The 16167-nt window shown below is 43.6% G+C and overlaps 1 protein-coding gene across 1 annotated transcript in view; it reads right to left on the bottom strand.

Moving 5' to 3' along the window:
- Positions 1-12795: 12795 nt before the first annotated feature.
- wnt10a (wingless-type MMTV integration site family, member 10a) overlaps positions 12796-16167 on the bottom strand; it is an 80184-nt gene continuing 76812 nt past the window's right edge. The window contains exon 4 of the mRNA XM_060930438.1: positions 12796-14922. Within this exon, the coding sequence (XP_060786421.1) occupies positions 14392-14922 (531 nt within the window). The 3' untranslated portion in view covers positions 12796-14391. The remainder of the gene's footprint in view (positions 14923-16167) is intronic.

The raw sequence follows: 16167 nt of genomic DNA, 5'->3' as shown, positions 1-16167 counted from the left end.
AGGGGAGGGGGAAGGGGAGGGGGCAGCAGGAGAGATATTGCACTTTATATTGCACATTGTCCGGTATTGCTTATTGTCAGGCTAGGCTACTGCTCCTTCCCATCCTCTGTCCTCCTGTTACCCCTCCTCCCCCCCAGAGAGGAGTTGTACAGTCTGATGGCATGAGGGACTAAGGAGTTTTTGAGTCTGTTCGTCCTGCACTTGGGAAGGAGCATTCTGTCACTGAACAGGCTCCTCTGGTTGCTGATGACGGTGTGCAAATCATCCATGATGTTCAATAATTTGTCCATAGACCTCTTCTCTGCTACCATCACCAGAGAGTCCAGCTTCATGCCGACCAGAGAGCCGGCCCACCTGATCAGTTTGTCCAGCCTGGATGTGTCCTTCTTGAATATACTGCCCCCCCAGCACACCACGGTGTAATACAGGACACTGGCCACCACAGACTGATAGAACATCCACAGGAGTTTCCTGCAGATGCTAAATGACTGCAGCCTCCTAAGGAAGTATAGCCTGTTCTGTCCCTTCCTGTATAAGTGATTGGTGTTGCAAGTCCAGTCCAGCTTGCTGTCCAGCCACAGCCCGAGGTACTTGTAGGAATCCACAGCCTCCACCTCAACTCCCTTGATCAGAACTGGTCGTGACCTTGGTCTGGACCTCCCAAAGTCAATGACCAGCTCCTTGGTCTTCGAGGTGTTGAGCTGCAGATGGTTCCTGTTGCACCACACAGCAAAGTCTCTCACCAGGCTCCTATACTCCTCCTCTCTGTCATCACTGATACACCCAATGATGGCTGTGTCATTGGCAAACTTCTGAATGTGACACAGCTCCGAATTGTAGCAGAAGTCCGCGGTGTACAGGGTGAAGAGAAGAGGGGCCAGCACCATGCCCTGGGGTGCGCCGGTGCTGCTAATCACAGTGTCAGATGTGATATCCTTCAGCCTGATGTACTGCGGCCTGTCAGTGAGGTAGCTGGAGATCCAGGTGACCAAGCAGGGGTCCACTCACATCCTGTTCAGTTTGTCCTGAAGCAATAGGGGCTGGATGGTGTTGAAGGCACTCGAGAAGTCCAAGAAGAGGATCCTCACTGTACCATTTCCCTTATCCAGATGTGAGTGGGCTCTGTGTAGCAGGTAGAGGATGGTGTCTTTCACACCGACACCTGCCCAGTACACGAACTGCAGACAGTCCTGGGCAGGAGTGGCAGTTAGGACTGGAAGAAAGTGGAGAGCAGAGGCTGGGGTGGAAGGAGCCGAGGCATGCTTGCACCATAAGGTGCTGGTGGGAGTGATTGCCAGGGGAAGAGCTGGTCTTGGGAGCTTGGAAGTTCCCAGGTTTGACAGAGTTCAAGGAAGGGAGTGAAGACAGCTGATCCAAGAGGAGATCAGAGCAGTGGTGGAGGATGAGAGGATGGGGAGAGCAGTGGCGATGAGACAACAAGGTGCCTGGACCAAATGGGAGCAGGCAATAGAGCGTAAGATCACGTGGAATGATCTTTGGAAGATGCATCCACATACCATGAAGTTCCTCATCCAAGCTGTTTATGACATCCTTCCAAGTCCATCCAATTTGCACCACTGGGGCATTGTAAAACAACCATCCTGCCCCCTCTGTGGGAAAAGAGGCTCCCTGGAACACATCATGAGCTGCCTCCCAAGAGCCCTTGCTGATGGCTGCTATCAGTGGTGGCATGACCAGGTCCTGTGAGCAATTGCCAAGGCAATCTGCAGCTCCATCAACATCTGCCGGAAGATAGGGCTAAGCAGAAGCATCACCCAGTTTGTCAAGGAGGGTGAAGGAGCAAGAGAACATCATAAGCCATTAGGGCTGCTCTTCACTGCTCAGGATTGGAACATGGAGGCAGACCTTGGCAAACAGCTCAAGTTCCGACCCCACATCACGGAGTCCACATTCCGATCAGACATCGTTCTGTGGTCAGACTCAGCAAAGCAGGTCCTCATGCTCGAGCTCACCATGCCATGGGAGGAGTGGATGGAGGAGGCCCATGAGTGGAAGAAGAGTAAATATGAGTACTTAAAAATCAGCTGCCAAAACAGAGGCTGGAGAGCCAAGTGTTGGCCTGTGGAGGTTGGGTGTCGTGGCTTTGCAGGCCAGTCACTCTGCAGTGCATACACGATACTTGGCATAATGGGAGAGAGACGGAGGAGAGCCACTGCTACCACCATAGACGTCGCTGAAAAGGCGTCAAGATGGCTGTGGCTCAAGAGAGTAGATCTGTGGGTTGCTGCTAGGGCACAGGCTGGGGTCTGATCAGCCTCGGTTGGGTCGCCTGGGCGAGGGTGTATGATGTGTGAAAGACTCGAAATACCCTGTGACCCCAGGTAACATCACTGATGATGTGCCCTAGCATAGCATAAAGTACATGATATATCTAACAGAGCAGCTTGGTGACACCATAGCTTCCAGGTTGGAAAGCATCACAATTTCCAGTCTTGAGGACCATTGGGTGTTTGTCTGTGACACTCTGTATTCCTCAGCCTTGGAGATCTTAGGGCTGCAAAAGTGGCACCACCGTGACTGGCTTGATGAGAATAATGAAGCTATCAAGAACTTACTGGAAGAGAAGCACAGCAGCTTCCAGGCAGTCCTCTGCAATAACTCGCCAAGCAATCATCAGCACTACAGAGCAGCGAGGATTAGTTGCCAAAGAAAACTACAGTGAATGCAAAATCAGTGGTGCCTTGACCATGCTAGAGAGGTGAAAGCATATGTTGAGAGACATGATGACAAGAATTTCTTTAAGGCCATGAAACTGGTTTCTCAGTGACATACATCCGGTCTCAGTTCCATCAATGATGTAAACAGCAATCATCTTATGGAAAAAGCTGACATCCTATCTTGCTGGAGAGAACATTTTGCTACCCTCCTTTACTAGCCAAATGGTGCTGACCTTTCAGTCCTGGATGACATCCCGCAGGAAGAAATCCTCACTGACCTCAAAGATCCACCAACAACCCTTGAGGTCACAAAAACTCTGCAGCAGTTCTCCAATGGCAAGGCCCCAGGCCCAGACGCGATCCCTGCAGAGGTCCTTAAAGCTGGAGGGCAGCATGTTGTGAATGACCTGCACAAGCTTCTGCTTATTTTGATTGATTGATTGATTGATTACTTTATTCTGAACAATAAAGAAGAAAGATATAAAAATAAAAATTTAAATAAAAAATACAAAAATCAAAACATCATCATAAACAAACAGAATAGCGTAGCCACAAGGCAATAACATAATGTTCAGAAAGGATTAGGAAGAAGTAATAACTTATCCAATCCTAACCCTCTATACCACCGCTAATCAAATGTCACTTTCCACCATAATAAACTATATATACAAAAGAAAACAAAAGCAATAAACAAAAAAGAAAACATACCAACATATCAAAACATACCGACATGGTATAATATTGACCAAATCAAATCATATATACAGATACTTATGTTATGCATATAGACACACATACAATACATATATACAGTACATACATATACACATACCTATAACTATACACTAAATACAAGAAGACCAGTCACAGACTTACTCTCAATTTCATCATCACCTATATAGTCTGCCTGTCCTCATTCTCATATATTTTTATTAACATGTTTTTATATAATTTTTTTAACAGTTTTATGTTGGTGCTATTTTTGAGTTCATTTTCCAGACCATTCCACAATTTCACCCCACAGACTGTTATGCACATACTTTTCAGGGTTGTTCTAACATTTACTCTCTTAAAATTCATTTCCCCTCTCAGGTTATACCCACCCTGCCTTTCCATAAACGTATTTTGTACCTCACCCGGAAGAAGGTTATGTCTTGCTTTATACATAATTTGTGCAGTCTTGTGTTTAACCAGATCAGTGAATTTCAGAGTGTGTGCTTTTACGAATAATGCCTTTGTATGCTCAAGATATCCCATATTATTGACAATTCTTATTGCTCTTTTTTGTAATGTGCATAACGGCTGCAGGTTAGATTTGTAGGTATTACCCCATATCTCCACACAGTAGTTCAAATATGGAAGTATGAGTGCATTATACAGAGTATGTAGTGATTTATAGTCCAGAATGTGTCTTGATTTCCCCAAAATTGCAGTAATCTTTGCTATTTTTGCTTTAACATGATTAATATGTGGTTTCCAGCAGACTTTATGATCAACAATCACACCCAGAAATTTTATTTCATAAACTCTTTCTATGGTTATGTTGTCAATTTTCAATTCAACTTGAGGATTAGACTTATATTTTCCAAATAACATAATCTTTGTTTTACTCAAATTCAATGACAATTTGTTTACGTTAAACCACCTTTTTAATTTATTCATTTCGGTTGTGATTGTTTCCATAAGCTGCTGTGCATTGAACAGTGCTTATGACTTGGGATGAAGAACGAGTGCCACAAGACTTTAGAAATGGACACATTGTATCACTCTTCAAGAAGAGCTGTCATTTCACCTGCAGCAATTTCAGAGGCATCACGCTTCTCTCAGTTGTAGGGAAGCTATATGCTTGAGTGATCCTGAACTGCATCTGGCCCATCATCAAGACACACATTCCTGAGGCACAATGCAGTTTCAGAAGTGGCTGCTCAACAAATGACATGATGTTCTGTATGCATCAAATGCTGGAAAAGTGTCATGAGCAGAACCAGCAGCTCCATGTCATCTTTATTGACCTTGTCAAAGCTTTTGACAGTGTAGACAGAACACTCATATAGAACATCCTACTCAAGATCGGCATCCTGGCCAAAATTGTTAACATCATCAGAAGCTTCCATGATGGCATGCACACCAAAGTCTGCATCAGTGGGGAATTAACAGACCCCTTCAAGGTTACCAGCAGTCTGAAGCAGGGATGTATCTTGGCACCAACCCTATTCATCCTGTTCTTCTCCTATGTTCTTTGTCATGCTCACAAGCCAATGCTGGACTTTGGCCTAGACATACGCCACAAGATGGATGGCAAGCTGTTCAACCTGTGCCACCTCAAGTCTAAGTCCATTACAACATATAGGCTTAGTGACTTTCTATATGCTGACAATGCAGCACTATGCACTTCCACCCAAGACTCTTCAAAATGCAGCCACAGCATTGCATGACTTGTGCAAATCTTGGGGCCTCAACATCAGTAAGCCCAAAATGTAAGTCATGCATGTTCAGTGCTCTGAATCACCCCCAATCCTGCTTGACAACTTCCAGTTGAAGAGAGCACCTAATGCATGATGAGCCATGTGAGTGACAAACAGAGCAATGCTCTTGACATGAAGGGCACTGTTCTAAATGTTCAGTGGGAGAGTGCAAGTGGTGTCCAGTCCCTTCCCAATGGGACTGCCATCAACGGTCTTTAGCCTCACGGGTTGTTGAAGGTGGGTATGTTGAGCCTTTGGACTGTCTCAAGACTGATGAAGTTGCTTTCTGCCCCTGAGGCTATGAAGGCAGAAAGGACATGGGTTGAGTCTGGTAGTTTCAGCAGCATGTGCATTTTAAATTACTGCATGGAAGTGGGTTTATGACTCACTGAGTTGGTGGAGCCGGCTTTGGCCTGACAGGAACCCTCTCATCTGGGCTTGGGTGGTTGGACAGGGCAAGTAGCAAGTAGGTGACCAGGCTCCCCACAGTAAAAACTTAACCTCTCATGATGTCTCCTCTCCCTTTCAGAACGTAGAGTGCGGGCATGGGAGATCTCCATCAGTGTTGGGGACTCTGGCAGTGGAGAAATGGCTGGAGAGTGCCAAACTGAAGGCTGGTTTTGGAGCAGATGATCTGATTTTATAGCCAGATCAATAAGTGAGTAGAGCGTGAGTTATTCATCATGACATGCCAGTTCTGTGAGCACTTCAGGGTTTAATCCCTGCCGGAACATTTCTTTTAGTGCTGGTTCATTCCTTCTGCTGCCAGTTGCTAGTGTGTGAAATTCTAGGCCATACTCTGCTACTCTCCTCTCTCCCTGTTGGATAGTCAACAGTTTCTCCCCAACTTCTACTCCTTCAGGCTGATGGTCAAAAACTCATTTAAACATTTCCACAAAGCAATCATAGGAGGAAGTGTGCTCACCACCACATTGCCAGATGGCACTCGTCCATTTCATGGCCTTGCTGGTGAGGAGGTTAATGAATTGAGCCACCTTTTGTTCTCCAGTGGTGCTAGTGAGGGTTGAGAAGAACAACAAACAGTGAAGAAGGAAGTCCTTGTGCTCAGAAACCTCCCCAGAATATTTTTCAGGTCAAGACACCATGGTGGCTGCATTCGTGGATGATGCAGGGCATGTCAGGAGGGCCTGCGAGACAACAGCAGTTCATTGAGACATACTAGTATTTAGCTCACTCAACATCTGTTGATGTTCTCCCAACAAGCGTCCCTGTGCATTGAGAACTGTTTACTTCAACTCCTCTGCTGCATCCATTGAGGTGAAGCATCCTGTCAAGGTGCAGGCACTTACAGATGCAGGTGCAGGGGAGAGTGGGTGCATCACAAACTGTAGTCCTAATCCAAATCGCAAGGTGGAAGACGTGTTCAGGGTCAGGCAAGGGTCTGTCGAGGGTCGGTCGATTTGCTAACAGAATGCCAGAGGGCAGGCAGGTAGTCGTAGTCAGGAATAAATATAAGAGAAAGTCAAAGCACTAGTAGTCAGGAAGAATAATGAAGAAGAAGAAGAGGAAACCTTTATTTGTCACATGCACACTTCAATTCATCCTCTGCATTTAACCCATCTGAAGCACTGAACACACACACACCCAGAGCAGTGGGCAGCCCAGAGCACCCGGGGAGCAGTACCTTGCTCAAGGGCACCTCAGCTCAAGGCCGCCCCACGTCAACCTAACTGCATGTCTTTGGATTGTGGGGGAAACAGGAGCACCTGGAGGAAACCCACAAAGACAGAGGGAGAACATGCAAACTCCACACAGAAAGGCCCTCGCTGGCCGCTGGGTTCAAACCCAGAACCTTCTTGCTGTGAGGCGACCGTGCTAACCACTACATCACCGTGCTGCCCAGAAGGCTTGGTATGATCAGACATGGGGACACAGAATGATACTTCACACAGAGGTGAGTGTTTTGAAAGCTTAATACTCTGGGCAGCACAGTGGTGTAGAGGTTAGCACTATCACCTCACAGCAAGAAGGTTCGGAGTTTGAGCCCAGCGGCTAATGGGGACATTTTTGTGTGGAGTTTGCATGTTGTCTATGTGGGTTTTTTCCAGGTGCTCTGGGTTACCCCCACAGTTCAAAGACATGCGGTTAGGTTAACTTGAGTACCCCCAACTGCTCCCCGGGCACTATAGTATAGCTGCCCACTGCTCTGGGTACAGCAGTGCTTGAACATTTGTGAACCCTTTGGAATTTTCTATATTTTTGCATAAATATGACCTAAAACATCATCAGATTTTCACACAAGTCCTAAAAGTAGATAAAGAGAACCCAGATAAACAAATGAGACAAAAAATATTCTACTTAGTCATTTATTTATTGAGGAAAATGATACAATATTACAAATCTGTGAGAGGCAAAAGAATGTGAACCTTTGCTTTCAGAATCTGGTGTGACCCCCTTGTGCAGCAATAACTACAACTAAACATTTCTGGTAACTGTTGCTCAGTCCTGAACACCGGCTTGGAGGAATTTTAGGCCATTTCTCCATACAGAACAGCTTCAACTCTGGGATGTTGGTGGGTTTCCTCACATGAACTGCTCACTTCAGGTCCTTCCACAATATTTCGATTGGATTAAGGTCAGGACTTTGACTTGGCCATTCCAAAACATTAACTTTATTCTTCTTTAACCATTCTTTGGTAGAATGACTCGTGTGCTTAGGGTCATTGTCTTGCTGCATGACCCACCGTCTCTTGAGATTCAGTTCATGGACAGATGTCCTGACATTTTCTTTTAGAATTTGCTGGTATAATTCAGAATTCAGTGTTTCATCAATGATGGCAAGCCGTCCTGTCCCAGATGCAACAAAACAGGCCCAAACCATACTACCACCACCATGTTTCACAGATGGGATATGGTTCTTATGCTGGAATGCAGTGTTTTCCTTTCTCCAAACATAATGCTTCTCATTTACACCAAAAAGTTCTATTTTGGTCTCATCCATCCACAAAACATTTTTCCAATAGGCTTCTGGCTTGTCCATGTGATCTTTAGCAAACTGCAGACGAGCAGCAATGTTCTTTTTGGAGAGCAGTGGCTTTCTCCTTGCAACCATGCCATGCACATCATTGTTATTCAGTGTTCTCCTAATGGTGGACTCATGAACATTAACATTAGCCAATGTGAGAGAGGCCTTCAGTTGCTTAGAAGTTACCCCGGGGTCCTTTGTGACCTCACCGACTATTACACGCCTTGCTCTTGGAGTGATCTTTGTTGGTCGACCACTCCTGGGGAGGGTAACAATGGTCTTGAATTTCCTCCATTTGTACACAATCTGTCTGACTGTGGATTGGTGGAGTCCAAACTCTTTAGAAATGGTTTTGTAACCTTTTCCAGCCTGATGAGCATCAACAACAATTTATTCTGAGGTCCTCAGAAATCTCCTTTGTTCGTGCTATGATACACTTCCACAAACGCGTTGTGAGGATCAGACTTTGATAGATCCCTGTTCTTTAAATAAAACAGGGGGCCCACTCACACCTGATTGTCATCCCATTGATTGAAAACACCTGACTCTAATTTCACCTTCAAATTAACTGCTAATCCTAGAGGTTCACATACTTTTGCCACTCACAGATATGTAATATTGGATCATTTTCCTCAATAAATAAATGACCAAGTAGAATATGTTTTTGTCTCATTTGTTTAACTGGGTTCTCTTTATCTACTTTTAAGACTTTTCTGGAAATCTGATGATGTTTTAGGCCATATTTATGCAGAAATATAGAAAATTCTAAAGGGTTCACAACCTTTCAAGCACAACTGGATGTGGTCATTGCTCACGTGTGTGTGTGTGTGTGTGTGTGTGTGTGTGTGTGTGTGTGTGTGTGTGTGTGTGTGTGTGCATGTGTGTGTTCACTGCTTCAGATGGGTTAAATTCAGAGGATGACGTTCACTGTGCTTGAGTGTGCATGTGACAAATAAAGGCTTCTTCTTAAGTAGAGCAGTAATTAGCCATAGTCTGGAGTGGCCATGCTTGGATGCCACTCTGAACATTGATTTTCTGCATTGTTACTGAGTGCAAGCATGGACTCTGGCAAGACTAACTATGACAGCATAACTAAAAAGGAGACCCAGAAGGTAATATAGATATGAGGGAGCCCTGGAACATAAAGCAGTAGCCACTCCACCATCAACAAACCCAAGTGAATGCATGAGATTGGGGGGAGGTGCGCAACACCATCCATACATACCAGTTTACCAAAACACTCTATGCCTGTGGACCCTCCAGTTCTGCTCCTTTACCTACAAAAAAGTGATTAGCAAAAGGCTTGACAAAAAAGATATGTTTTCAGCCTAAACTTAAACAATGAGACTGTGTCTGAGTCCCAAACACGACTTGGAAGACTATTCCATAACTGTGGGGCTTTGTAAGAAAAGCCTCTGCCCCTGATGTTGCCTTCACCATTTGTGGTATCAACAGATAGCTTGCAACTATTGATCTAAGTAGGCATGGCAGATCATAAAAGAGCAGAAGTTCACTCAGGTACTGTATCATGAAAACATTCAGTGCTTTATAGGTTAGTTGTAGTATTTTATAATCAATGCAAAATTTGATTGGGAGCCAGTGCAATGTGGATAAGATAGGGGTGATGTGGTCATATCTTCTGGTTCTAGTAAGGACTCTTACTGCTGCATTTTTGACTAATTGGGGCTTGTTTATGCACTTGTTGGAACATCCAGACAATAAGGCATTACAATGATCCAACCTTGAGGCAACAAAGGCATGAACTAGTTTCTCTACGTTGTGTAGTAGACACAGTTGTCTTGTCAGAATTAAGTAGAAGGAAGTTAATAAGCATCCAGTAACGAATGAACTTCACACGTTCGTCAATTTTATTAAGCTGTTGTCTCTCATCTGGCTTTGCTGAAACATACAACTGTGTGTCATCAGGATAACAGTGGAAACTAATACCATGCTCACTAATAATATCACGCAGCGGTAACATATATAAAGAACAAAGCAGTGGGCCTAAGACAGAACTTTGTGGAACACCAAATTTTACCTTAGTATGCATAGAAACTGATAGTGATCAGTTAAATAAGTCCTGAGCCAGGAGAGGGCCATTCGCTTAACTCCCACAACATTTTCTCATTTATCAAGGAGAATGGTATGATCAGTGGTGTCAAAGGCTGAACTAAGGTCAAGCAATACAATCAGGGAGACAGCCCTGATCAGAGGCCAATAGTACAGTGGTGCTTGAAAGTTTGTGAACCCTTTAGAATTTTCTATGTTTCTGCATAAATATGACCTAAAACATCATCAGATTTTCACACAAGTCCTAAAAGTAGATAAAAAGAACCCAGTTAAACAAATGAGACAAAATATTATACTTGGTCATTTATTTATTGAGGAAAATGATCCAAAATTACATATCTGTGAGTGGCAAAAGTATGTGAACCTCTAGGATGAGCAGTTAATTTGAAGGTGAAATTAGAGTCAGGTGTTTTCAATCAATGGGATGACAATCAGGTGTGAGTGGACACCCTGTTTTATTTAAAGAACATGGATCTATCAAAGTCTAATCTTCACAACACATGTTTGTGGAAGTGTATCATGGCATGAACAAAGAAGGTTTCTGAGGACCTCAGAAAAAGCATTGTTGATGCTCATCAGGCTGGAAAAGGTTACAAAACCATCTCTAAAGAGTTTGGACTCCACTAATCCACAGTCAGACAGATTGTGTACAAATGGAGGAAATTCAAACCACTGTTAACCTCCCCAGGAGTGGTTGACCAACAAAGATCACTCCAAGAGCAAGGTGTGTAATAGTCAGCAAGGCCACAAAGGACCCCAGGGTAACTTCTAAGCAACTGAAGGCCTCTCTCACATTGGCTAATATTAATGCTCATGAGTCCACCATCAGAAGAACACTGAACAACAATGATCTGCATGGCATGGTTGCAAGGAGAAAGCCACTGCTCTCCAGAAAGAACATTGCTGCTCATCTGCAGTTGCTAAAGATCATGTGGACAAACCAGAAGGCTATTGGAAAAATGTTTTGTGGATGGATGAGACCAAAATAGAACTTTTTGGTTTAAATGAGAAGTGTTATGTTTGGAGAAAGGAAAACACTGCATTCCAGCATATGAACCTTATCCCATCTGTGAAACATGGTGGTGGTAGTATCATGGTTTGGGCCTGTTTTGCTGCATCTGGGCCAGGACGGCTTGCCATCATTGATGGAACAGTGATTTATGAATTATACCAGCAAATTCTAAAGGAAAATGTCAGGACATCTGTCCATGAACTGAATCTCAAGAGAAGGTAGGTCATGCAGCAAGACAACGACCCTAAGCACACAAGTCGTTCTACCAAAGAATAATTAAAGAAGAATAAAGTTAATGTTTTGGAATGGCCAAGTCAAAGTCCTGACCTTAATCCTCATCTCATCTCATTATCTCTAGCCGCTTTATCCTTCTACAGGGTCGCAGGCAAGCTGGAGCCTAACCCAGCTGACTATGGGCGAAAGGCGGGGTACACCCTGGACAAGTCACCAGGTCATCACAGGGCTGACACATAGACACAGACAACCATTCACACCTACGGTCAATTTAGAGTCACCAGTTAACCTAACCTGCATGTCTTTGGACTGTGGGGGAAACCCAATTGAAATAATGTGGAAGGACCTGAAGCGAGCAGTTCATGTGAGGAAACCCACCAACATCCCAGAATTGAAGCTGTTCTGTACGGAGGAACGGGCTAAAATTCCTCCAAGCCGGTGTGCAGGACTGATCAACAGTTACCGGAAACATTTAGTCGCAGTTGTTGCTGCACAAGGGGGTCACACCAGATTCTGAAAGCAAAGGTTCATATACTTTTGCCACTCACAGATATGTAATATTGGATAATTTTCCTCAATAAATAAATGACCAACTATAATATTTTATCTCATTTTTTAAAACTAGGTTCTCTTTATCTACTTTTAGGACTTGTGTGAAAATCTGATGATGTTTTTGGTCATATTTATGCAGAAATGTAGAAAATTCTAAAGGCTTCACAAACTTTCAAGCACCACTGTTGATCATTTACTACTTTAACCAGTGCTGTCTTTGTGCTGTGATGTCTAAATCCTGACTGATACACTTCATGGATGCTATTCCTATGTAGACATCAGCATAAGTGCTGTGCAACAGCTTTTTCTAGGATCTTGAAGGTAAAGGGGAAGTTTGATATTGGCCTATAATTGGACAGCTGACAGGGGTCAAGGTCAAGTTTTTTTCATTAGGGCTTTGATAATTGCTAGCTTAAACTGTTAGCTTCTATCCATCCATTTTACTCTCCATCCATCCATCCATCCATCCATCCATCCATCCATCCATCCATCCATCCATCCATCTGCATTACTGTCCATCCATCTTACTGTCCATCCATCCATCCATCCATGCTTCCATATTACTGCCCATTCATACATCTGTTCATTCATCCATGAATCTTAATTCCATCCATCTATTTTACTATCCATCTTCTTGTCTATCTATCCATCCATCCATCCATCCATCCTATTCTCCTCCATTTATCCACCTACCTTACTGTCCGTCCAACCATCCACCCATAAATGACTACAAGTCTCACCAAATCATTTTCATACTTAGTTTATTATTATTATTATTATTATTATTATTCTCAAATATTAAATTATCCACAAAATACAAATAACTTATACATTTAAACTTAAAACATTATACAATTTTAAATAATAATAAAAAAAAAACCTAGAAAAGAAATGTATATTATGGGCAGAGACAAAATTTCATGTCAGTCATTTGTGGAGAACAGAGCTGCTCTGAATGTGCAAACAGTTCCACTGAGGATGATGCAGTTCATGTCCAAGACACAAAATGTAGGATCAACTCAAACACTTAGTGCTTTTGTCCAATGAATCATGAGGAGCTGTGTGTTTGTTTTCGCCAGCAAAATTCCCCTTGGTGTTAGGATAGGTTTCCCCACTTGCGCTTGTCGTGCTGCAGGTCATCGTTACGAGATTACAGTGCAACTAAAGAGCCGAGGATTTGAGGTTCATCCATGGAGTAAAGATTATAATTCGGTGATCATCATAGTCTTTTAAAAGAGAAAGTGTTCCTGTCACATTCATGCCTCATTCTTCCATCATGTTACCCTCATTATAAAGCTCCTCTATGATGGCTATGAAGCCACTATGATGTCGACCAGCTAGGTAATTGATTATGTAATGAGTACAGGTGTATCATCATATTGTTTATAGTAGAGAATCAATAATAAACTACAGCATTTGAATCCTGGATGATGCAACTGTGCGTTTTAGCTGGGTGCCAATATTTATGCTTGAAACAGCACAATGATGTACATGCTTCACACTGGCTTCATATGATTGTTGGCTAGGATGGGCAGTTAGCTTTTGAGAAAATGGCATCACAGGGACTTCTTCAGTTTTTAAAGAACCCCTAAAGAACCCTTGAAGGACCTGAGGAGGGTTTATGGTAGGTGTGCTGCTCCAGGATTTACACTACATTACTGTTAGCTTTGTGGAGAAGCTCCTTATAAACTGAACTTCATGGTTTCCATGGTAATCATTGTTAATTAGCATGGCAACATTAATTAGGGGGTGGTACAAATTTTCTGAAAAATAAAAATGCCCAAAGAAGAAAAATGATGTGCCTGTTTGTATCAGAATCCATGTGGGTATGATTTACAGTCTGGAAAATCCAGTAATCACCAAAAAGTTTGTGGCACACATTAAAACATAAACATGTAGGAATAAGCCAAAGGCTCTGTGCATAGTGGATAAATATGGTGGATGCATTTTTCTCTTCCTCATCCTGTAAGTACCAGAGGTCCACTCATCTCCATTGTGGCTATGCTGATATCTTTACAGATAAGCATTAAAGGTTAACAATGTTTTTGAGTGCTCTCTAGTGATCATTCACAATATTTTTGCATTAGTAACCTTAACTTATTTCATTGAAAAATACTTTTGCTCTGAAATAACACAGTGCAGAACTACTGAGAGTGGACTCATTGTGGGGTGAACAGGTGTGCACCAGGGGGTGGAGTTACATGTAGCGTACACCAGTTTTTACATTCCACCAAGTGGTTCTTTATTTTCTATTCCACTACAGAGAACAGAATGCTCACAGTCCGTTGGGAAAATGTCTGACATCTCTCATCCATCATCTTTGTCCTGCCCTTTTGTCTCTCCCCATCATCGGACATTTATATATTTACTTGTTTATACATGTTTTAGCTGATGTCACTTGCAGACACTGACCCACTCGTTTATCCTGCACTCCTCACACACAACATAGCAGCACCAGTGAAACTTGCAGTTGCAGCGTTCACGTCGTGTCTGCTGCAGGATGTTGTGTCCCCGCCCACAGCACAGGCTCTCACAGTTGTCCATGCCCTGGCTCGTCTTGTTGCAGATGCGTCCTTGTGTCCCTGCTGAGTCTGACCCGATGTCCTTTTCACAGAAATCTGGAGACTTCTCAAAGTAGACGAGCTCATTGGCATTGTTGCGTCGCCGCTGGTGCTGTGGGGGATGGTGGTGATGGTGGTTTTGATGATTGTGATGATGGTGGTGGTGGTGCTGATGCTGAGGTACATGCTCCACTTGGCCTGTGTTGCGGTTGTGTGTTTTGATCAGTGCAGCTACGTTGAAGCGCTCCTTCAGCAGCGAGCCCACTAGCCGGAAATCAGGGGTGACCTGCCAACATGTCTTCAGCTGGCAGCTTCCTGATGTGCCATGACATTTACACTTCCGCCGCATGTGATCCAACACCACCTAGGAGACATGACACAACCATCAACTACTAAGACGGAATAGCCAGTGAAATAGAGTTTGATCACAGCAGAGAGTGAATGGAAATTGTGTTTTGAAATGAAGCTTTATTGCCTATGCTGAGTTGAAATAGTTCCTCTCCACAGCTGGACCATGACCTTGCATCACATGCATAATGAAGCAGGGGGCAGGGTTTGGAAAAGATTTAGGCTCTACACTAACAAACAGATAAATATGTAAATATATGAACCAATCAGGGTGCTCCGGTTTCCCCCCCAGTCCAAAGACATGCAGGTTAGGTTAACTGGTGACTCTAAATTGAGCGTAGGTGTGAATGTGAGTGTGAATGGTTGTCTGTGTCTATGTGTCAGCCCTGCGATGACCTGGCGACTTGTCCAGGGTGTACCCCACCTCTTGCCCATAGTCAGCTGGGATAGGCTCCAGCTTGCCTGCAACCCTGTGGGACAGGATAAGTGGCTACAGAAAATGGATGGCTGGACCAGTCAGAACATTGCATTACAGGCATTTCACAGATGCTCTTATCCAGAGCAATATACAACATACCCAGAGCAGCAGTTTGGGGTTCAGTGCCTTGCTCAAGAGCACTTCAGCCATTCCTGCTGGTTCAGGGAATTGAAATAGCAAACTTTTGGTCCTAAAGCTGCTTCTCTAACCATTAGGCCATGGAACAGGAAGTAGATTTATTTTGTTCTCTGTTGAGAATTAAGTCAAGTGAACCTGCTATAATGAAAAAATTGAGACGTAATCTGGTATAATCTCAGGCCAATGACTTGTCTATCCCTGATAACCCACAGTACGTTGTGTGTGTGTGTGTAAACTTAGTCCTCCCTTCCTTCGTCTGTCAGCTTCACTGACCAACTCTCAGATCCAATTACTGAGAGGAAACGAGGGCCACCCTCACTCACACACACACACACACACACACACACACACACACACACACACACACACACACACACACTCAAAAAGCTCAGAAATCCAGTTCTACTGCATTGCGTTTCAGCAAAAAATGCATACAGTTTTCATGACTGTATCTAAACAACCATTATTATTATCACCTATAATAAACAGTGCTGATGTGAACTCCTCCCCAATGTAAAGTGCTTAATGCTCATTGGATAAATCTGTGATTGCTCAAGTGTCACACAAACGTAGCCAAGTGTGCATGTATTAGTCTACTACATAAGACACATAGTTCCCCAGTCGAGGGTTTAGAGAATATGGGAG

This window comes from Neoarius graeffei, chromosome 9 (assembly GCF_027579695.1).
Source record: "Neoarius graeffei isolate fNeoGra1 chromosome 9, fNeoGra1.pri, whole genome shotgun sequence".
NCBI classification, from domain to species: Eukaryota; Metazoa; Chordata; class Actinopteri; order Siluriformes; family Ariidae; genus Neoarius; species Neoarius graeffei.
Note: the sequence above shows the minus strand (reverse complement) of the source record. Positions and strands in the feature narration are given on the sequence as shown.